A 22,407-nucleotide genomic window follows, 5' to 3' on the forward strand; every position below is an offset into this window, starting at 1 on the left:
ACAAAGAAATTTTTTGCCCAATCCAATATCTTATAAATATATATAAAGAATTCATAAATAGTTTACAAATTGGTAAATATTTTTCAGATTATATTGTCCAACACCAATATAATCTTGGGAAAAGATAGATAAAATTCCTAAAATAACTACTGGTGAACTTAGTATAACGAACTGATACATACTAGTTATTGTTGACTTTTGTTTCCTAAATATAGAAGGAGAATTAATTATAAGGCTTTCTGAGGGCATTGAGTTATCAAACTATATAAAAACATATATGATTTTACGTCTGTGTTCAAATGAATGTGGTATATGAGTGATGCTGTCAGTGACTTTCGCTACGAAATAAGAACTCAAAATGCACCTCCATTGTTGATTTCATCGAAGTTAGATTATTTGCATTAATTTTGTTTCTAATTTACAAGTACACAAAAAGTTTGCATAGAATACCAATTTTAAAGCTACTTTCATTGAGATTATCCAAATCTCTCACTCTTTTACATTTGTTTATTTTTCTCTTTCGCCTACAGTTTAATCTTTCAGGTGCCAAGTCCTCTAAGGCTTACTCATCAGTTGAGTGTTTTGTGTAGTTTCTCTGCTTCTTTTGCAGATTCCTCTTTTCTCAGGATACTCAGGATGAAGTTCTTTTCTCCTTGACTTTTGACTCCTCTTTCTTATTTCAGATGAAGAGGACGCCTCCCCTCCTGGTGGCCTGCCTCCAGGTTAGGATGATTCCAACTCCCTTCCCCACTTTGCAATGCATTATTTTTTTTTTTTTTTTTTTTTTTTTTTTTTTTTTTCCCTAATTTTATTTTATTTTTAAACTTTACATAATTGTATTAGTTTTGCCAAATATCAAAATGAATCCGCCACAGGTATACATGTGCTCCCCATCCCGAACCCTCCTCCCTCCTCCCTCCCCATACCATCCCTCTGGGCCGTCCCAGTGCACCAGCCCCCAGCATCCAGCATCATGCATCGAACCTGGACTGGCAACTCGTTTCCTACATGATATTTTACATGTTTCATTGCCATTCTCCCAAATCTTCCCACCCTCTCCCTCTCCCACAGAGTCCATAAGACTGTTCTATACATCAGTGTCTCTTTTGCTGTCTCGTACACCGGGTTATTGTTACCATCTTTCTAAATTCCATATATATGCGTTAGTATACTGTATTTATGTTTTTCCTTCTGGCTTACTTCACTCTGTATAATAGGCTCCAGTTTCATCCACCTAATTAGAACTGATTCAAATGTATTCTTTTTAATGGCTGAGTAATACTCCATTGTGTATATGTACCACAGCTTTCTTATCCATTCATCTGCTGATGGACATCTAGGTTGCTTCCATTTCTTGGCTATTATAAACAGTGCTGCGATGAACATTGGGGAACACGTGTCTCTTTCCCTTCTGGTTTTGATCGATAGTAAAGGTGATGGGTTGACAGAGTTGCTTGCTGAGACCAAACCCAGAACAGGGTACCCCTTCTTGCCAGCACCAAAGAGGGAAAATGTTGGCTTTAATGGCAATTTTTTTTTTAACATCAGAAACTTTTTAAAAAGAGGCTTTCTTTGTGAAATAAATAAAAATAGTAACTCTTGGATATAAATTTTAGGGGCAAAAAATGTGTTTCATCTCCAGCTGTATACTCTTTTCCCTTGTTCTTTAGATATGTGGATGTGTAAAACTTTATTCTTATTTTTTAAATAGGACACACACCTTTTATAGATGTTTTCAAAGTTGAAGCTCTACTGGTTTTCCATCCAGACCAACTTGTAGTGTCTTTTCTCCCCATCATTGAAAGAGACAGGATTTGGGGGATCTGAGAAGGTTAAAGCCAGCATTCCGTTTTCTCCCCTCCCCCTTGTGTCATCCAAATCACACTTTCCTTTCAGGTTTGGGTAGTCGGGCTCTGGAAAGAAAAGATTCAGGTGAGCACACACCGGAAGCAAGGTGTCTCGACCTCATCCTAATATAGTAATCACTAATGGCCTCACTTCCTGAAGCGGTATTTGATTCTAATCTTGGTTTTATTCACTTTGTAGCTTTTATAGCAATCTTTTATTACATTCCTCCGACTAGAAAACTAATGCATTAAGAAACAATTAATTTTGCATGATACACACACACACACACACACACGCACACATGAATTCAGAAATCTGGCCACATACACCACAGGTTCCTTTGTTTCATTATCACTATCATTTTAACATTTGGCAAAGACATAGAGACGAAGAGACTTTTAAAATCACCATTCCTGGAATGTATTGACATTAAATAATAATTCCTATTTTTATAGAAATTTGCATACACTTAAAAAGAATACTGCCAAATGTAACCTGCTGTAGCCACAATTCTGGATGATTATTTATTCTTTCATTTATCCAACAAATGTGTTTGAGTGTGGACTGATTCTGCTATGGACCTCTTTGTGGGTGGGGCATTTTTGCAGACCCTTTCTGAGATAGAAATGAGTAAAACAGAAAATCCAAGTCCTCACATTTCAAATATTAATGGCCACACTGCACTATTACAAATATATACAACATAAAATTTTAACATCAACTTGGGTATTTTTAAAAATTGTACAATCGCGTGACATCGCTTAACTTCACTGTGAGAATGATGGTCTCTGGATAGGAATACTAAGCATGATTGACACATGGGAACTAAAATAACTAAATCTACATTTCCTCCTTTTCAAGATACATTAACAGGTTGAGTGTTGGCAACCCATGCACTTTTTTTTCCAGTTATTAGTGGCTGAAACTGAATTTCCTTTCATTCAGCTCTCAGAGACAGAAGAACTTTCTACAGTTCTCTCTCCTGCTCTCCTCATTGGACAGCTGATTGATACCTCCTAAGCACCTGGAGTGCAAACTAGAAAATGCAAAATAAGCTTCATTTCCAGATTGTCTGTCTTCATGGGAAAGCCTCAAAGAGATTATTTCTCTTTCTGTTTTTCTAGTTTTTCCCTCTCTCTTTCAGGATGATCCTAGAGTTCTTGAAACCTGTGCCTGCAGGTCACGATCTGTTACTTAATTGTCAAACTAAGGCCACATCATACAACCATCATGGAATTATCTAATCACACAGCAGTGAAGAGTCTAGACATATGAGGCCAGGCTTGGCAGTCTGACCTTTCCTACTTGACCTGTAAACTGATCCATCCCGTTAGTCTTTTCCAACTCAGCTGTTGTTTAGACAAGGCTTTATAGCCTGTCACCTAGAAAAACACTAAGGCTCTGCTTTCATAGCCTTCCCATGGGTATTTATCAGTTCGGGGATAGGCAGAATTGGGAAACAAAGGAAACTTGGCTGCCAGGAAAGAGTAACAACCTTTCTGAGAAGTTTTGCTATTCCTAGAAATTAGATTCCACCTGGAAAAAATAGCCCTTTAAGAATGGGAATAGCTCAGTCTCTACTGATGGCTGTGGGGAGGTGGATGGAAAGAATGATGTTATATTTATCCAGGCTAATTAGACAAAGAGAAGCTTCTGTGCTGACAAGAAAACCAAACCCAGGTAAGTCTGCCTAAAAAGAACCTGGCCCTGAAATGATCCTTTTCCTCCTTTCTGCTCATTAGAATGGTCTATTGGTGAATCACCAGCTGGGGAGGAACAGGACAAGCAGAATGCCAACAGTCAGCTGTCCATCCTGTTCGTGGAAAAGCCTCAAGGCGGAACTGTGAAAGTTGGTGAGTTCCAAGCATTAAATCCTGGTCTTTTTTTTTTTTTTAGATAAAGATGAAATTCAAAAAACATAAAATTAAGCATTTTAAAGTGAGTGATCAGTAGCTATTAGTACACTCAACTGTATAACCAAGCACCAAAATATATTCATCACCCCAAAATTCCATGGACAGAGGAAGCTGGTGGGCTTACAGTCCTTAGGGTCACAAAGAGTTGGACACAACTGAGTACACACACTCCCCAAAAAGAAACCTTGTATCCTGTCCAGCTTTATCCCTCTTTCTCCCTCCCCTAACCCTGGCAACCAATAATCTCTTTGTCTCTATGAATGTCCCTATTCTGGATATTTAATATAAGTGGAATCACACAATAAGATGGGACCTTTTGTGTCTGGTTTCTTTCACTTAGCATAATGTTTTCAAGGTCTATCCAAGTTATGGCATGAATCAGTGTTTTATTCCTTTTTATGGTTGAAAAATATTCTACTGAATGACAGCTATCATTTCAATAATCTGTAGCACAGAGTGTTGAGTGCCTGGACCCTTGCCAGGGTAGGTTCAAATCAGTTTCCTCATCTGTAAAATGGAGATAATACTACCCATGAAGTACTCTGAATAGTCCCTGGCATATCTTCAAGCGGAAGCCTCAAGGTGAAACCGTGAAAGTTGGTGAGCTGATGTTTGCTGTCATTACAACACAGCTCATTCCATAAAATGATTATAAATCTGCACACATGCTGGATCAAGAGTTGCAATGTCTCAGAGGAAGCTGATCAGACAGATGGTTTAATTCTGGAGATATTCATTAAAAAATATTGACTATATACCTCCTGTTTTAGACATTGTGCTAAACACTGAGTAAAATATGTGAGCATTCAGAATTTACAGACTTAATGGGATGAGCAAACAAGAAGAAATTAAACAAACAAATCATCACAAAAGCCATCACAAATGCCATGAAGGAAACAAACAAAGTGGTAAGCCAGAGAGTGACCAGGGGGTCCAGGAATTTTAACTAAATGAATTTTCATAAGGAATATATTATGATCAAAACTAGTCTTTGACACCAAATGTTTTGCAAATGAACACACAGCTGACTACAGTCTAAAATTACTTCTTTTAAGTCTGGAATATAGAAGCACACTGTATATGAATAGAAATGCTTGTTCTCCTTGTGTTTCTGGAAGAAAATGCTGGACTGGCCACTGGGCTAGAATTTTGATGTCCTTTAGGTCTAATGGGTCAATACAAAGAGATAGGAGACTTTACTTCAAAAAGATCAGCTTCATTTAGTCATATTCTTATAACTCCAGTATTAACATCATCTTGCTCAATAAAAAGGATGGAAAAAAATCCATATATCTATATATATGCATATATATATTAATATATGGTATGTTTGTATTTTATCATTTTTTCTTTCATTTTTTCATATTTATGCATACTCATAGAGATATTGTGGATTTGGTTTTAGACCACCACAATAAAGCAAATATCATTATAAAACAAGTCCCAAGAAATTTTTTTCTCCCAGTGCATATGAAAGTTATGTTTACACTATAGTCTATTAAGTATGCAATAGACAGTTGGTTGCAGGGTTGGATGGCATCACCAACTCAATGGACAAGAGTTTAAGTAAGCTCTGGGAGTTGGTGATGGACAGGGAAACCTGATGTACTGCAGTCAGTCCATGGGGTCACAAACAGTTGGACACAACTGAACGACTGAACTGAACTGAGTGTTATGTTTTAAAAAAACAATGTACTTACCTTCGTTAAAAATGCTTTATTGCTAAAAAATGCTAGCCATTATCTGAACCTTCCATGAGTCATAATCTTTTTGTAATACTAACATCAAAGATTACTGATCACAGATCACCATAACAAACATAACAATAATGAAAAGGTTTGAAATATTGCCAAAATGTGATACAGAAACATGAAGTGAGCAAATGCTATTGGAAAAATGACTTGCTTGATGCAGGGGTGCCACAAACTTTCAATTGCTTTAAAAAGAAAAATGATAAATTTGAAGTAAAATAAAGCAAAGTGCAATAAAATGAGGTATGCCTGAATAGATTATTTTATACACATTACATGTGCTTGGATTCCAAATAAAAATTATTTCCACTAATTTCCCCTTTGTTCCTTTTCTGCTCCATAAACCTCAAAAGCAGAAGCAGTTAGAGTATCCTAGAAACCAGGGTGCTCATAAAAAAAGTCAGGGCCCTTCCATTGTTCAATTCCAGCTGTGCCAGTCACATCATAGTAGCCCTGTCTAACTCCTTTTGTGCATGCTAAGTTGCTTCAAGTTGTGTCCAACTCTTTGTGACTCCATGGACTGTAGCCCACCAAGCTCTTCTGTCCATGGAATTCTGCAGACAAGAACACTGGAGTGGGTTGCCATGCCCTCCTCCAGGGATCTTCCTGACCCAGGGATCAAATCTACATCTCCTTTGTCTTCTGCATTGGCAGGCAGGCTCTTTACCATTAGCACCACCTGGGGGGCCCCAAATGGCAATTTTTAAACCACAGTCTGAATTGCCTGTGTTTTTTTCCTAGGTGAAAATATCACCTTTATAGCCAAAGTCAAGGCCGAAGATCTTCTCAGAAAGCCCACTGTCAAATGGTTCAAAGGGAAATGGATGGACCTGGCCAGCAAAGCTGGAAAGCACCTCCAGCTGAAGGAAACCTTCGAAAGGCATAGCCGGGTATGACCCTGAGCTCCTGCTGCAGGGACTTGACTGGTTCATTCCTCTGTGTGCATCAGAGGCCATTTCAGGTTCAGCTTTGAGGGATGTCAGTTCCAGAAAATCCACTGGAGTTACCATTCCCAGTGTTTATACTCCAGTGTGGTGGCCCTGCTATGCCCAGGGGCTTCAGAGCACTGCGCTGACCCCTCCTGTATTGAGAACATTGTACCAGAATCCCCAGATGCAGACACATCTTTAAGCCAATGCTGTGGAATTGGGGGAATAACTGCAATGTCGCGTCTTTTTTTCTGCCAGCAGGGTAGGACTGAAATGTGTTCGGATGCATTTCATTGCAGGTGTACACATTCGAGATGCAGATCATCAAAGCCAAAGAGAACTACGCAGGAAACTACAGATGTGAGGTCACCTATAAGGATAAGTTTGACAGCTGTTCATTCGATCTTGAAGTACTTGGTAAGAGAGGCTTCTAGTCTGGATAAGTGTGATGTTTATTTATTTATTTTTTAATGGGGTGTGAGAGGATAGAGGAGAATAAGGTCATGTATTAGTATGAGATTTTGAAAATAAAGTTCCCTGGGACAAGGATGTCAGGAAACCCAGGTAGAAGGGAGAATTTTCTCTTATAAGGACTAATGTCAGATATGGACATTCTTCATCTATATGTTCTGCGTACTGCCAAGAGTGAATTTGATAAGAATAAATTAAAGGTATATATGTAGATTCGGGGAAAAAAGCAATACTTCAATAAGTAAACAAAGGGAAAGTTGACTTGGTAACAAATCAAAAGTGTGACATAGCTTTGTATTTTTAGACAAAGCTGATGCGATTTAAAACCAGAGCATTACAAATGTGGTAGGATCTAGGTTTAGGAAGTGCTACTGCTCTCTGTAACATGTTACTTGTTCCATGTTTGGGGGTCATGCCTTTGGTCATAGGCACTGTAAAACCACTGGGATCCCTCCTGGAGTAGGGTAACTGGGAGGATGAAGAATCCAGGAACCATGGTCCATTCACCTTGAATGTGTAGGTGAAGAAGGTTCAGCATTTATGATTAATTGTAATAAATCACAGAAGGGCTGACACAGAAAGAGGGAAAGCCAGATTAGAATCAAAAGGTGGAAATTATGAGAAGGTGAATTTTGCATTCACGTTAGCACTAGCTCTTTCTTAAAGCCATATAGACACCACAGACGGCTGTGAGAGTCCTAGTCTGAGAAACGTCAAGAGGATGAATGACCATGGGTTGAGTTGCTGTCGAGATTTCAGTATTAAGTGGGACTCTGGTCCTGAGCACTGCTTCTTCACCTGGCCAGGCATCTGAGAATCACCTAAGGGGCTTTCTAAGAATACTGATTTCTGGGTGCCCATCCTCAATCTGGTGAATCAAAATTTTCAGCAGGGAGATGAAGATGCTGATATTTTTTTAAGCTCCTTGGACGATTCTACTGGGCACACAGGTGGAATGACAACAGGATAGGGGAACTCCTAAAGTCCCATCACTGACTGTGCGGGAGGGAAGATAAGCTCTGCTGTCTCAGCAGCTCAGCCCCCAGGAGGAGAGCCACCCCTCCCCGACCCCCTTCACCTGATTCCTTCCCTCTGAAGAATCCCCACAGCCTGGAGAGGAACTGAACACAAAACTGGGTTCTTAATGGGTGTTTATTTTATTGTCTTCTTTCCTTTCAAAGAATCTACTGGGACTACTCCAAACATTGACATCAGATCTGCTTTCAAGAGAAGGTAACTTCAAAAGAGGGATCTAGGTATCTTTTGTAAAACATGAAAGTAAAGGATTTTCAAATACATGTTCCCTTCCTCCACACTCTATATTTTAAAGAAGATCAAGTCTTTTCACTATAGTCAAACATACCGAATATTCAGAAGTTAGTTTTCTAGAGATGCCATAGGCTTAATGCCATATTGTGTATATGCTGATAATTTTTTAGAATATTCTTAATATAGTGAAGCACTCATTTTATAGGTCTCACAGTTGCCTTAGAAAGACATTTTCTTTCTATTCATATGTGGCTTCTTCCTGAATTGCATTATTTTCTGCCAAATGGCCCAGAAAGATATATACCAATACACATCTCATATAGCATCAGTTAAGTAATGTCAGAAAACTTACATTGCTTTTTATTTAGGAATCACATACAGAGCTATTAAACTATATGCCCAGAAAACTACAATTAAGTAGCTCCTTACTAAAGTTAGCACAATTTAAGTATGGGATTATCCTAAATGAAAGACCATTGAGTCTGCTGGAATAAGGAACATGTAGAAAGGCAAAATATAGATACTTACCTGATTTATTTTGCAACCACCAAGGCCGAAAAATCATAAAGTCAAAGAAGAAAAATGAAAAAAATTTTTTAGTCTGTGAGAAATGTGACTAGTCTCTTCCCGGTATTATTTTTTTCTCTGTACTTCTTACTTATCTAGAATTCTTCCAAAATAAAAATTCATTAATGAGAGGAAATGTTTTGTTCTTCCTAAGACTGAATCCAAATAACAATTTTGTTGAGTAAGGAAAGTCATCCCAAACTAGTATAAAGCAATGATTTAGCCTTGTTCACAAAAGGCAAAATTTCTGTCTAAATTATGAAGTAATGAACATTGTGATTACTCTTAAAAGATATGTGGTATGTCCTGATCAGTCCATTGTATATTTTAAAGTCATAACTTTCAAAATCTCTTACCTTCCCTTCACCCCGTGGTTAGCAAACGCATAGATCTCACACTAGGTTCATCCTACTTATGTCTCTTTTAAGAGAGAAAGATGTCATCTACTTAGTTTTGGGCTTTAAGAGAATAGAAATGTGTTTATGTCAATAGGCCTTTCCAAATACCTGCTTTAAAGAAATTTTGAGGACACATTATTTGAATTCGATTCTGATAACTCACGTGTTATACACGCTGTTTTTAAACCCGCAGACTCTTTTCTTAGAAACCATAACTAACATTTGTAAAGCGCAGGAAACAAAATCTTCATTAAAAAATTAAACATGTAAGTAACTATGTAGCACCATTTAAATGTCAGCTCATAGCTCCTATTTAGAGTTTATATGAAATCATGAAGGTGGCTGCATGCCTAAAGTAAGATGCATTTCTTCACAGGAAAACACTTTTAAAAACTCCTAGGAAAGGGCTCAACAATTCCAAGACAAACTTTTGGAAAACACATTTTAAATTGTATAAATATTAACAAGAAAATTAAAAGCTTATAATACTTTCCCTTTCAAGAGAAAGGAATGCATCTTTTAAAAAGCTCTGCACTAGCTCCGTTTTTATGTTACGTTGGTATCACATTACCTGATTCATCTATTGATGGACACAAAGAGGTTACCTTTGAATATAAGCTTTGTACTTATATATTTGACTCTAGTCCACTTCATCTTCCAAGCCAATCTCTGTATGACTTTAGTAACAGAGATCAGCAAAAGTCCTTTGCTTTTTACACACTGATGTTCCCAGAGCCCCTAACTTGCAAAAACAAAGTACTTTGTGTTGTTTGGCTTAAGTGCATTTGTGTTACTCTGTTTTAACACAAATCCAAGCAGTTTTACATATGCAATCTACAAAAATGTGTCTTCTGAAATTGTAGAGTAACACAAGTTCCTTGTGTTTACTTTTCCACAAGTACATCCTCCAAAATTTAAAATGTCACTTGTGTGAAAAGAAACTGTGTTGATTTAGTCCCATGATTTGTGTGCTAGTACAACATTGCATATACATTATACGTAGAGTGTTTGGGGGAACTGTTGTATATGTGTCTCAGCATTAAACCCAGATTTGCTTTTCTTTTGTTAATGACAGTGGAGAAGGTCAAGACGATGCAGGGGAACTTGATTTTAGTGGTCTCCTGAAACGTAGGTGAGAACCCACTGATGGAGTGAGGTGCTTTGGCCTGAAAATCTTTTAGATATCCACTCAGAGAAGTCAAGTTTAAAGTTCTTAAAATGTGTTTTGCTTATGAAATATTATAATAGCGTTGACTAAGCGACAGTGAAACAACTGCGTACTAATCTGCTAAATATTTTAGCTGATGCTTTTACTTTCTTTTTAAATGTTTCATGAGTCTTCACATATTTTCTTAGTAGGGGATGAGGAAATTTGAAAATTGAGACAGAAGACTTAAATGCCTGAAAACTTCTTATTTCTCTCATGATTTCGATTATTTCAATCATGATCCCTCATCATGATTGAATAAATAAAGCCTCCATTCTCCTGCTTTTGATATTTGACTGAAAAGTCAATTTCAAAATTTTGGTAGACGTCTCAGCAAATGTATATATTTATGTGTGTGTGTATATATATATATACATACATATATATATATATATATACACACCTACTTTAACATAGTATTGATGATTTACTGTATTTCATCAAATCTAAGACACCATGCTAATATATAGCTGTATTATAAACCACTAAGCAATGAAAAAAATTGTCCAAATAGCTTATTGTGACATACTGCTGATTATAAGGTACATTCTTATTTCAGAGATATTTAAAATGCCCCAAATTTGCATTTTTTGAAGGGATAAAATAGTAGTGAAATGGAGATAAGTGTTTAGTATTATCACTCATGTTCTTTTAACTTTGTACTCTCTGGCAATAAAATTTATAAATTTTCATTATGGATATTTAGTACACAACCATTTTATAGAATTTCTGCCCTATATATGCATATTTGTTTTTTGTTTTTAGTCACTCAGTCATGTCCAACTCTGTGTGACACCATGGACTGTAGCCCACCAGGTTCCTCTGTCCATGGGATTTCCCGGGCAAGAAGAGTGGAGTGGGTCGCCATTTCCTTCTCTAGGGGATCTTCCCAACCCAAGGCTCAAACCTGCATCTCCTATATTGGCAGGTGGATTCTTTACCACTTGGGAAGCCCATATATGCATATACATAATCATAAATATACTATATTATATATGTTATATATAAAGATATACATATATAGATAGTTACTATAGCACAGAAGAAACATAAAGAAAATGACTTTTGCTAGGATTGTGTTTATGTACCAAATTTGTGAATAAACAGTAAAACTACAACTCTAAATTAATGATATATAATATTGATATGGGACTTCATTTAGTTTTCTAGGTTCGCTTATTATTTTTACTGCTTTCTATGTCTACTGAAAATCATAGATATAGATATGCTTCAAAACAAATTAAAAACGGTAATAAATAGGCTTGTGTTCATTCTCAGTTTAGTTGGGTGGCTTTATTCAAACCCCTGTGAACGAAACATTCACCCCCAGCTCTAAACATTTAGGCTGAGAACAGAAACATTAACAGGTGCCATTTATTAATAACCAAATGGATATTCGCCAATCAATAGACTTTGGCAGTATCAGAAACATCATTCCTTCTCTGGATACTTCAAATAATCATTAGTCTCAGTAATATTTATTAATTCCCCCAAAGTATTTTAAAGCAATAGAATATGAAGTGACCTTAAATGAGCTGCACTCTTCCTGTTCTCCAAGTGAGAGACCAAAGACCAGAGAAGTTGAATGACTTACCCCAAGTCATACAGCTAACTTGAGGGAGGGCAGGGACCTACATACAAGTTCCCTTTTCTCAATCAGCACACTTCCTGTGACTCCACATAAGAAACATCACCCTAAATCTGCCTGGGAAGTTGGCACCTTATATGTTTATAACAAGCTAAAACTTTAGGAAGACAAGAGGTTTTGGGTTGTTTTTTTCTGTAGTCATTTAATCAACCAGGAAAATGCTAAATGCTTTCTTTGTGTAGACCATAACATTAGTTGAGGTGAGGAAAAGAAATCCAATGCCTTCCAGCGCCTGGTACATGGAAAGATATAAATACATATTCATGGGAAGAAAAAGGTAGTGGTTAAAACATGGATTTGAGTCTGGGCTTTCCCATTTATTGGACATGACTTTGCTCAAGTGATATGTCCTCTCTGAGACTTGCTTTCCACAACTGTAAATGCAGAGAATAAAAACTACTTGAGTATTATTGTGAGAATTAAGTTAAATGTAAGAGACTGGATTCATACAGGTGTCAAATAAATATCCACTTCCCCTCAAAATGTGACATTTTCCCTTGAAGAACTTACATTAGTGTCAACTATTTAATTTGCACTTGCCATCTTCCTCTACAAAGATTGAATTATGTGCTGATTTTCAATACTCCCTGAAAGGAGTTCAGGGTGGAGAGCAGAAATGAGGCACTCTGTGCTTGGAAGAAAAACTGGAAGGACAGGTCTTCAGATAGTTATATTCAGATATTTTTCAGGAGCTGATTTTGTGAGCCCAGTTCTCATATCTCCTCATATCTAGAAAGCACTAAAATCATTCCTGATAATGACTGTTCCTCATAACTAGCAAAAGCTTCATGAGACTAGCAGAAATCTTCCAGAAAAATATGTGCTTGATTAAGTGTATTCCCCCTTCACCAAAATTACATACATACTGACCTTCCTCACTGCCTCTCTGGAACAGTTTCTCAGAGCTATCTGAGGTGCTGTCTTCCAGGCTGCAGTCCTCATTTTGTCCCAAATAAAACTTGATTCATAGCTCTCACATTGCGCAATTTCTTTAAGTTGACATTAGTAAAGTGACAAAATACACATACACACACATAATCAATCAATAAAAATGTAACAGATTATTAAGTGCCAAGTCTGATTAAAAGGAAAAGGAAAGAAAAAAGAACACACTAGTTCTATCAGTAGTTTTCAGAGTAAAAGAAATCTAATTAATAGTCAAAATGACTAAAGAAAAAAATTATTAGAAAAACCTGAGCAGTCAACATGTCTCTACTTCTCATTTTCTTTACATCCCCTAATTATGATTTTGACTCATTATTAGATTGTTGTCACCATAAGACTATATTCATTTAATATACTATATACTAATCCACCAGTATAACTTTGGAAATCATTGTGTTTTCCTACTAATTTGTGAATTGCATGTGTTTTCACTATAGTAATAACATGTGGTAATAACATTTCTACTCCTCCAAGAGTGTGTGGCAAAATCCTCATGAGAATAAATATCATTACCACCAACATCTTTATACAACGAAATATCTCCCTGCCCTGAACAAAGTTAGCATATTCCAAATAGACATTAGATAAATCACAGTTAGTCTTTGGGCAGTATCTTGTTATGAGACCTGACCTATATAAATACTTTAAAGTTTTATTCTACATAAAATTTTCTATAACAGCTTTGTATTTCACTAGGATTGTTAAGTTATGGAAATTTTGATGTAGATGGAAGTACTGTAAATGTTATATAGGTCTATGCCAATTCTTGGAAAGGGATCAGTAGTGCCTAGAGAAATTTGGATTTTTCTCCCTGCTGAAATTTAATGTAGCCATACAGATATGGTCATGTGCAGCCACCATGGTAAGTAAAGATGTGTTCTGAATGAGTTAAGGAAATATTACAGATGGGCGCCTTGACCTCATATTCCAGTACAAAATGAGGCATCCATCTCCTTACAATTTGGGGTTCAACTGAGTAGTGGAGAGGAAAGAAAGAGACAAGAGGTTACTTGTGTTTGTATACAAAGCATGATAGGATTAAGGTTGTGGTAGAGTGGGGTGTATTTTGGTGTTAATGAAAAAAATGGTGAGGATGATCAGTTTTATGAATCTATCAACAAAACTGACTCAAGAAATCACGCTGAAAATGGTCTTTATTACTTAGTGACTTCCTCATGTAAACATTCACCTATACATCTGGGTATTCTCAGTGTTTGATTTGTGCCTCTTGTTAGCTCTTTTAGTCTGTCTTTATCATTGACATCTTTAAATCTTTTCACCAATGTCAAGAGGATATTTGAAATACGTGGGTAATTCTTCTTGGTTGAGATACAAATGGAACAAAATGTAGAATGGGATAATTTTACAATGTGGGGATTCAGGCTAATATGACAAAAATAGAGCAATAATAAAGTGGATTGAGGAAAGTCGCATAGGGAGAAAAAAATGTATATACACAGATACACATTTTAATCGCAATTCTCCAGAACTTCCTACAAAATATTTAAATGTTAAATTTGAAATGTAGACTGCTTTTAGGCAATAGATATAGTAGACCAGACAAATTATTACTAATATTTCAACTTCAGGACGCTTTTCTTAAGCTTTTCAATTTCCCCATGTCATTAGAGGGCCTGGTTACCATTTCAGTGAAATGAAGAGTTGCATCTTGAATCTTTAAGAAGCACATTTTCCTAATGGTGTTTCTAGTCCTTTCCACAAAGGTCGCTGAGGGACCAATGACCTTTCACTTTCTTCCATTATCCAGATGTGCCTCAACATCATTTATTGGGCAAAAGACTTACATGACAACGGAAATTAGATATGCAGAAGCCATCCTTGCCTAACGCCACCCTAAACTCTAAGTTATGTTTACATTCTCCTACCCTTCCCTATGATTGTAACCCAGTATTTCCTCAAGAAATTCTGAAATGGGTATAATTAATATGACAGTACAAACATATGTAACTCATTATTTGCTATCATGATAGTATGCATCTGTTTTCACACTGATGTTTAAGATGTGTTGACCAGTTTTCCTGGAAAAATCATACCCAAACCAGCATTATTCACAGTAAGTAGTCACTAAAATATTTCCAGTTTAACCTTAGTCCATAAAAACAGTCAACTAAACTTAAACAGAATTAGAACTTCTTAGCTAGTTAAGGAAATCAATTTATATTATATTTAGCATTTGCAACTAAGGCTCTTTCCCTGAAGAGTGTTTATTCCTGAATTTTGTTTCACTTTTAGGTTTTAAAATACAGATAAGTGTATGTACTTTAAATCCTATGTATGTGTGTGTATACAGTAGTTATATATGTTCTTTATATGTTCTATACATTCTTTTGCCAGTGGTCAAAATTTAGAGTCATGATTTTGATAATCACACTAAGTTACTATCAGCTTGTTCATGGACCCCTTTATGACTTGCTTTATAGTTTCACATTTATATTTTCATGATTCAAAGCAGTTTGTACCCAAACTGCTTCCAAAAAAGTTCTGGACAGTACTTTAAGATGAAATATGAGAGAATTTTGAGTCTCATTCTTTTCATTCTGACAATTTAGAAAATAAAGTTTTGTCTTTAAAATAATATGTATACACAAAAGTCATATGAAAAACAACCAAACCAAAAAACAAAACAAAACAGAAACAAAGAACAAATGCTGTCACAGTTTCAAATATTTTTTGTATTAAAAAACAGCAAAAAATGGTTAATGTACACATTTACTAACATGGTAGGGAAAATGCTATTTGCAAAATCTGAAGATTTGAAATACTGTTATTTGTACCGTCTCCATGCAGAGTTAGGGTACGCACACCAATGAAGGCAGAGAGCATTGTTCTTTCATGGACCAACACCTAAAATCTTCTGGTTCTTAAACCTTATTTCAATATCTAAATCCTAGATGAAAACTGATATTTTAAGTTTCTCAAAATCTCATCTCTTATTTGGATTTTCAGGTTTAAAATAAGTAAAAATAGCGTAAGGATAGTTCCTGAAATCCTTTTATCTCCTTAATACTGTGTTTTTAACTAGAAAAACGAGAGCGTTAATGAAAGTGCACGGATCTAACCTTTGACTATCCAGAAGTTGCACTGAAACTTCATGCGAAGTAGACTTTCTCCTTGGCTATTTAAGTACTCAGGCTTTAAACAGAGCTTTTAGCGCTGAACCAAAAAATCGGTACCATACTCGACTTTCCTGGTCTTTAAAGGCCAGAGGGCAGCTATTAAACCAGGCATTGGTTCTCCCCGTTTAGGGAGGTGAAGCCCCAGGAGGAACAACCCGAGGTAGACGTGTGGGAGCTGCTGAAGAATGCGAAACCCAGCGAGTACGAGAAAATCGCCTTCCAGTACGGTATCACTGACCTGCGTGGTATGCTCAGGCGGCTCAAGCGCATGCGCAGAGTGGAAAAGAAGAGTGCAGGTGAGGACGTCTGAGCACTCCTAGGGGAGACGATATGCTATTCTATGCTATGCTAAGTCACTTCAGTCGTGTCCGACTCTGTGTGACCCCATAGACGGCAGCCCACCAGGCTCCCCCGTCCCTGGGCTTCAGGAAAGAACACTGGAGTGGGTTGCCATTTCCTTCTCCAATGCACGAAAGTGAAAAGTGAAAGTGAAGTCTCTCAGTCGTGTCCGACTCTTAGCGACCCCATGGACTGCAGCCCACCAGGCTCCTCCGTCCATGAGGTTTTCCAGGCAAGAGTACTGGAGTGGGGTGCCATTGCCTTCTCCGAGGGAAGACGATAATCCTCCCTATTTCGTAATGGGTTTATAGGTCTGACTAGCTGTAGTGGAATTTGCAGGGGTTACGCTTCTCTTGGTTAACTTGGCTTCGGGTGAAATAGTTCACTGCCCCGCACATCTCCAGCAAAGTAGGTAGTGGACAGCTGCTGAAGGTTTAAAGTAACAAAAGTACATTACAGTGACACAATGTATGCTGCTGCTAAGTCGCTTCAGTCGTGTCCGACTCTGTGCGACCCCATAGAAGGCAGCCCACCAGGCTCCCCCGTCCCTGGGATTCTCCAGGCAAGAACACTGGAGTGGGTTGCCATTTCCTTCTCCAGTGCATGAAAGTGAAAAGGGAAAGTGAAGTCGCTCAGTCGTGTCCAACTCTTGGCGACCCCATGGACTGCAGCCTACCAGGCTCCTCCGTCCGTGGGATTTTCCAGGCAAGAGTACTGGAGTGAGGTGCCACTGCCTTCTCCGACACAGTATATAATGGAGTATTAAATATTCTTGTGTTACTGGGAATTTCTCAGCAGCCCCTTTCTCCATCCGCTGCATCTCTCCGTCACTCTCAGATTCCTGATTCTTATTTAGGTAGAGTAGATTCTGTGTTTGTTTTACTGTTACATTCTTCCACCCATTTGATGCATCATGGGGAATTCATGTCCCACACCTGCTAAGGTAACCCTAATGTTTAAGCATGTCAATATTTGCGCAGGTTTCCACAGTACAAAAACTGTGATAAGCTTACTGTTTCCATCAGTCGAAGACATTCCATTTAAGCTCATGAGTCATTGGAAGTATCTCATAAATTCTTTGATTTAAAAAACTGTCTGTAAGATAGATGTACACAGATAATGCCAATGAAACTAAAAATAATCATTTTAGGAGAATAAGCATGTCCTTCAAGTTCAAATTTCATTTGGATATTTTATATTATACATTGCCCAAAGAATGAAGACAATCATTTTTAAAGCCTCTTCAATAATTCTTTACTTATGTTTCTTCCAAAAGCATATGGACTCTCCTAAAATTTTTAAACCATCTTATTATTTATAAATTGATGCAGATTTCTAAAATATGAGGGATAATTCGAAAGTTTCCTATTTCTTCTTTTTGTATCAATTTATTCAGTTTTAGGTTTTCGGATTGACTATTTAAATTCATATCATATGCATATACATATTAACTTAGTTTTGTATCTTCTCTCTACTAGCTTTTGCAAGAATTCTTGATCCTGCATATCAGGTTGATAAAGGAGGCAGGGTAAGATTTGTCGTGGAACTGGCAGATCCAAAATTGGAGGTGAAATGGTATAAAAATGGTCAAGAAATTCGACCCAGCACAAAGTAAGTCAAACTTGCAAATAATCAGTAGTAACTGTATAAATCAAAGAGTAATTTGACTTGATTTTCTATGCCTGAAAGCACTTTTAGTTTTATATTCGTATGATGCAAAATCATATGAGGGGACAGCAAAAACTTTTTATGTATTTTGGAACCATTGAAGTATGGTGCTATATAAATTAAACCTTGCCTTATGTTTTAATTATATATAAACTATTTCAAGTACTTGTAATTATTATTTTGTGTCATTGTAGGTTATATGTGATTACTTCAGAGCATTGCCAAACTTCACCCAATTTTAAAGAAATTTTTGAGAAAAATTGAAATATGTATTTGATATACCAGCTTGTAATGGGAATCACACCTTATAAGTAGATAACTTCTGTTCTTCCAGAATAGCATCTAAAGCCTATGTTTTATTGTTTTTTGACCCTTTTCCCAAATGAAGGAAACAAGCTAATCCCTGATATCTGATGGTATTGCTAGGCTATTAGGAAACTACATTACAGAGATCCTTCTCAGTCTGAAAGATTTTCAACTCCAATGTATTTTTTCAAGTGAACAGGAAACGTGTGTATATTTATAAAGGGCTTTAATCCTGAAAATCGTCACTTCTGTGGAACAATTAGGTAGTTTCCAATTTCTTAATGTGATCCTGCTCTCAGAGTGACTTTGTGATAATAATGTTTATATCTGGTAAAAGTCTCTTGCAGGCAGCCTGAATTTACCAAAAACATAATTTTACTTGGTTATTTTTATCTCGAAAAATGTTTATTAGTGTTTTGTTCTTGAAGTCTTTGAGAATTTCCCAAGTAAGAACTTTTTCTTTCATCTCTTATAATGCCCTAATATACCCATCCATAATCTAGATCACAGATAATCAAATTATGCGGTCTTCTGGATTTCAGGTTTTTGTTTCCACTTAAGGTCTTTTTCAGTAGATGATAATTATGATATATATGATAATACTAGTTCTTAAGCTCATTTAAGATAATATCACATTGTATAGAATTACCATCTATATTAATGATTAAATTCATATTATTGCTTAAATTGTGTAATCATTTATTCACCCAATAAAATGTCACTGGGATAGCAAGGAGTGAATTCAATAAATCAATGAAAAATATAAACTTTCTCTCCCACAATAGAGTAGATGAATTGATCACTTTAAAAAATGTAAAGAGTTAAAAATCTTAGCCTACCGTATTTTCCAACAATAGGTTAAAAATTGTTCATTGGTAAATATGTGAGTACTGATTTTATGTTTGGAATAAAAAATATGTGTGCCTGGTTGCTTCAGTCGTGTCTGACTTTTTGTGACCCTATAGACTGTAGCCTGTCAGGTTCTTCTGTCCATGGGATTCTCCAGGCAAGAATACTGGAGTGAGTTGCCATTCTCCTCTCCAGGGGATTTTCCCACCGCAAGAATCGATTCCGCATCTCTTATGTCTTCTGCATTGTCAAGCGTGTTCTTTACTACTAGTGCCACCTGGGAAGTACAAAAATCATATATAAAAGAAAATAGTGACAAATATTATATGCAAATATGCATATGTATTACATTATGTGTTATAAAGATAGAAATTGGCTTCCTGTTTAATATTTATTAAACTATGTAAGATATGGATAATAAATTGTAGATCTAAATGACTATTTCTGACTTTCAGATATTATGGAATTATAAGCCAAATTTGCTGGCAATAAAGAAAAGAATAAAATTGGGTTCATGGACTCTGTTTATCTTCTTCCTATTTAAAACAGATACATCTTTGAACATAAAGGATGTGAAAGAATCATGTTTATCAATAACTGTGTACTAACAGATGATTCGGAGTATTATGTGACAGCTGGTGATGAGAAATGTTCCACTGAGCTCTTTGTGAGAGGTAAAGTGAAATCTCTTACATAACCATTAAGAGCCAATGGCTCTCCTTCTCTCAGGGGTAATAATCAAAAATGAAAATGGTGAAGTGAGCTCTTGAGCTCCAGAGCAGAGATAGTAGTCCCTCTCGAGATGATTTAGCTTGAGCGTTAGATTGGCTGTGGATTGAAGCATCTTTGTCCTGGTGTTTATTGAGTATCCTAATTAATCTTCAGGTTTGTTGACAACTAGAAAAGCTGACAGGAGAAAAAAACTGTTGAGTAAAAATGCCTTGTAGTTTCGGCTCATGTAAGCAGTATTTTGCAATTTAATCGCTCTAGTGATAGCTTTTGAAACCCAACAAAGTCTACTGGATAACCATTTCACACATTCAGCTCATCACAAATCGATTTCCCTTGAAACAGCTTTGTTAGTAAAGTCATCAGTGGTTGGCACTGAAATTGCTGAAGACCATCATTTACTAGTGAAAAGAGCTGGAGGGTGTGTGTCAATGAAGCCATTAAGCAATTATTTCCTATATGAGGACCTGTGGCTGACAGCTTTGTAATCTTGCACATCAACTATACTTCAATTAAAAAAAAAAGTAGAGACAATTCTGTAATCTCTATCATCTGTCTAAAACAATAAGTAGAGAATTTTAGTGTTATTTATTTTCCTTCCTCAGAAATGTCTATCTTCTGCCTTCTTATTTGCCCAAAGAAGATTATTTGATATAATTTGTCTGCTCTCTAAAGCAATCATTTATTTGATTTGAAGAGTTCTTGGGAAATTATGTGAAACTTACCCAAGGCTGCCAACTGTTTATTTTGCCATGAAAAATCATTAAAAAATCCACCTTCTAACTACCACCATCTAACCATCACTCTGTGATCAACCACACTTTCTTACTGTTGGTTTTTCATCTGTGAACAAACCCAGGGTCATGAGCAGATTTGGGGGCATTTAATGCTTCTGATTTTCTTCTTCTTTTTTTTTTCCACAATAGAGCCTCCAGTTATGGTGACCAAACAGCTGGAAGATACAAAAGCTTATTGTGGGGAGAGAGTGGAATTAGAATGTGAAGTGTCTGAAGATGATGCCAATGTAAAATGGTAAATAGATATCCTGAGGTCTGTCCATTTTTAATAAACAAAAAAGTGCCTTCATACTTTGGAGAATAGGAAATTGCTTTTATACATATGAAAAGGATATCAACCTCATTTGTGTTAGTAGAAATGTAACTAAAACTATCCTAAGATATTGGCTTTTTTCACCTGTGAGACTGAAAAAAAAAAGATCCAGATATCTATATTGATAAGGATATAGGGAATTAGACACTTACTAGTAAATGAATGTTTCAAGGTTCCTCATGTCTATTTGACTCCAAAGCCCATGGGTGCTCTTTCCAATGCATGCTCTCACTATACCATGATGGCAAGTTATATGGAATAGATGGGGAAACAGTGTCAGACTTTATTTTTGGGGGCTCCAAAATCACTGCAGATGGTGACTGCAGCCATGAAATTAAAAGACGCTTAGTCTTTGGAAGGAAAGTTATGACCAACCTAGATAGCATATTCAAAAGCAGAGACATTACTTTGCCAACAAAGGCCTGTCTAGTCAAGGCTATGGTTTTTCCAGTGGTCACGTATGGATGTGAGAATTGGACTGTGAAGAAAGCTGAGTGCAGAAGAATTGATGCTTTTGAACTGTGGTGTTGGAAAAGACTCTTGAGAGTCCCTTGGACTGCAAGGAGATCCAACCAGTCCATTCTAAAGATCAGTCCTGGGTGTTCATTGGAAGGAATGATGCTAAGGCTGAAACTCCAATCCTTTGGCCAACTCATGCAAAGAGTTGACTCATTGGAAAAGACTGATGCAGGGAGGGGTTGGGGGCAGGAGGAGAAGGGGACAACAGAGGATGAGATGGCTGGATGGCATCACTGACTTGATGGACATGAGTCTGAGTGAACTCCAGGAGTTGGTGATGGACAGGGAGGCCTGGCATGCTGCAGTTCATGGGGTCACAAAGAGTCAGACACGACTGAGCAACTGAACTGAACTGAATACTTTTTTTATGTTACTCCTAGTCGTTTTATTGTCACAGTATCTCAGAAAGATATTTTAGACTGAGAATCACCAAATTACTTGAACATTTCTTAAAAATAAAAAGTATTTTGGGGGTCAGATGGGATGTGTTTTCTCCAGTTCACTGGGAGTAACCTCAGATTTAAAGACTAGAAGATCTGGAATCTTAAAATCTTAATTGAGAGACAGAGTAAATTCTGCAGTAGGAATTGCTAGCAATTTGGTTTAGAATAGATTGTTCATTGTAACCTAGAATCATAGCTATCTTTAAAATGTATCAAAATGCTATTCTTAGTAGTGTGCACCAAGAGCCCAAACATAGGTAATATCCACTCTTAGCATCGGAGAAGGCAATGGCACCCCACTCCAGTACTCTTGCCTGGAAAATCCCATGGACGGGATTTTCCATGAGCCTGGTAGGCT

The 22,407-nt window shown here is 36.8% G+C and overlaps 1 protein-coding gene across 12 annotated transcripts in view; it reads left to right on the forward strand.

Annotated features, from left to right (window-relative positions):
• The window catches only part of MYBPC1 (myosin binding protein C1), a 101,942-nt gene that overhangs the window by 31,920 nt on the left and 47,615 nt on the right, over positions 1-22,407 (forward strand). For 8 of the 12 annotated variants that reach the window (XM_010805153.4, XM_059886285.1, XM_059886286.1 and 5 more), the window contains 11 exons: positions 684-722; positions 1,897-1,932; positions 3,591-3,701; positions 6,257-6,405; positions 6,744-6,861; positions 8,097-8,148; positions 10,225-10,281; positions 16,216-16,382; positions 17,904-18,036; positions 19,798-19,922; positions 20,904-21,009. In XM_010805153.4, the coding sequence (XP_010803455.1) occupies positions 684-722; positions 1,897-1,932; positions 3,591-3,701; positions 6,257-6,405; positions 6,744-6,861; positions 8,097-8,148; positions 10,225-10,281; positions 16,216-16,382; positions 17,904-18,036; positions 19,798-19,922; positions 20,904-21,009 (1,093 nt within the window). 12 annotated transcript variants of the gene reach the window in all.

The sequence above is a fragment of the Bos taurus genome, chromosome 5 (assembly GCF_002263795.3).
Source record: "Bos taurus isolate L1 Dominette 01449 registration number 42190680 breed Hereford chromosome 5, ARS-UCD2.0, whole genome shotgun sequence".
NCBI classification, from domain to species: domain Eukaryota; kingdom Metazoa; phylum Chordata; class Mammalia; order Artiodactyla; family Bovidae; genus Bos; species Bos taurus.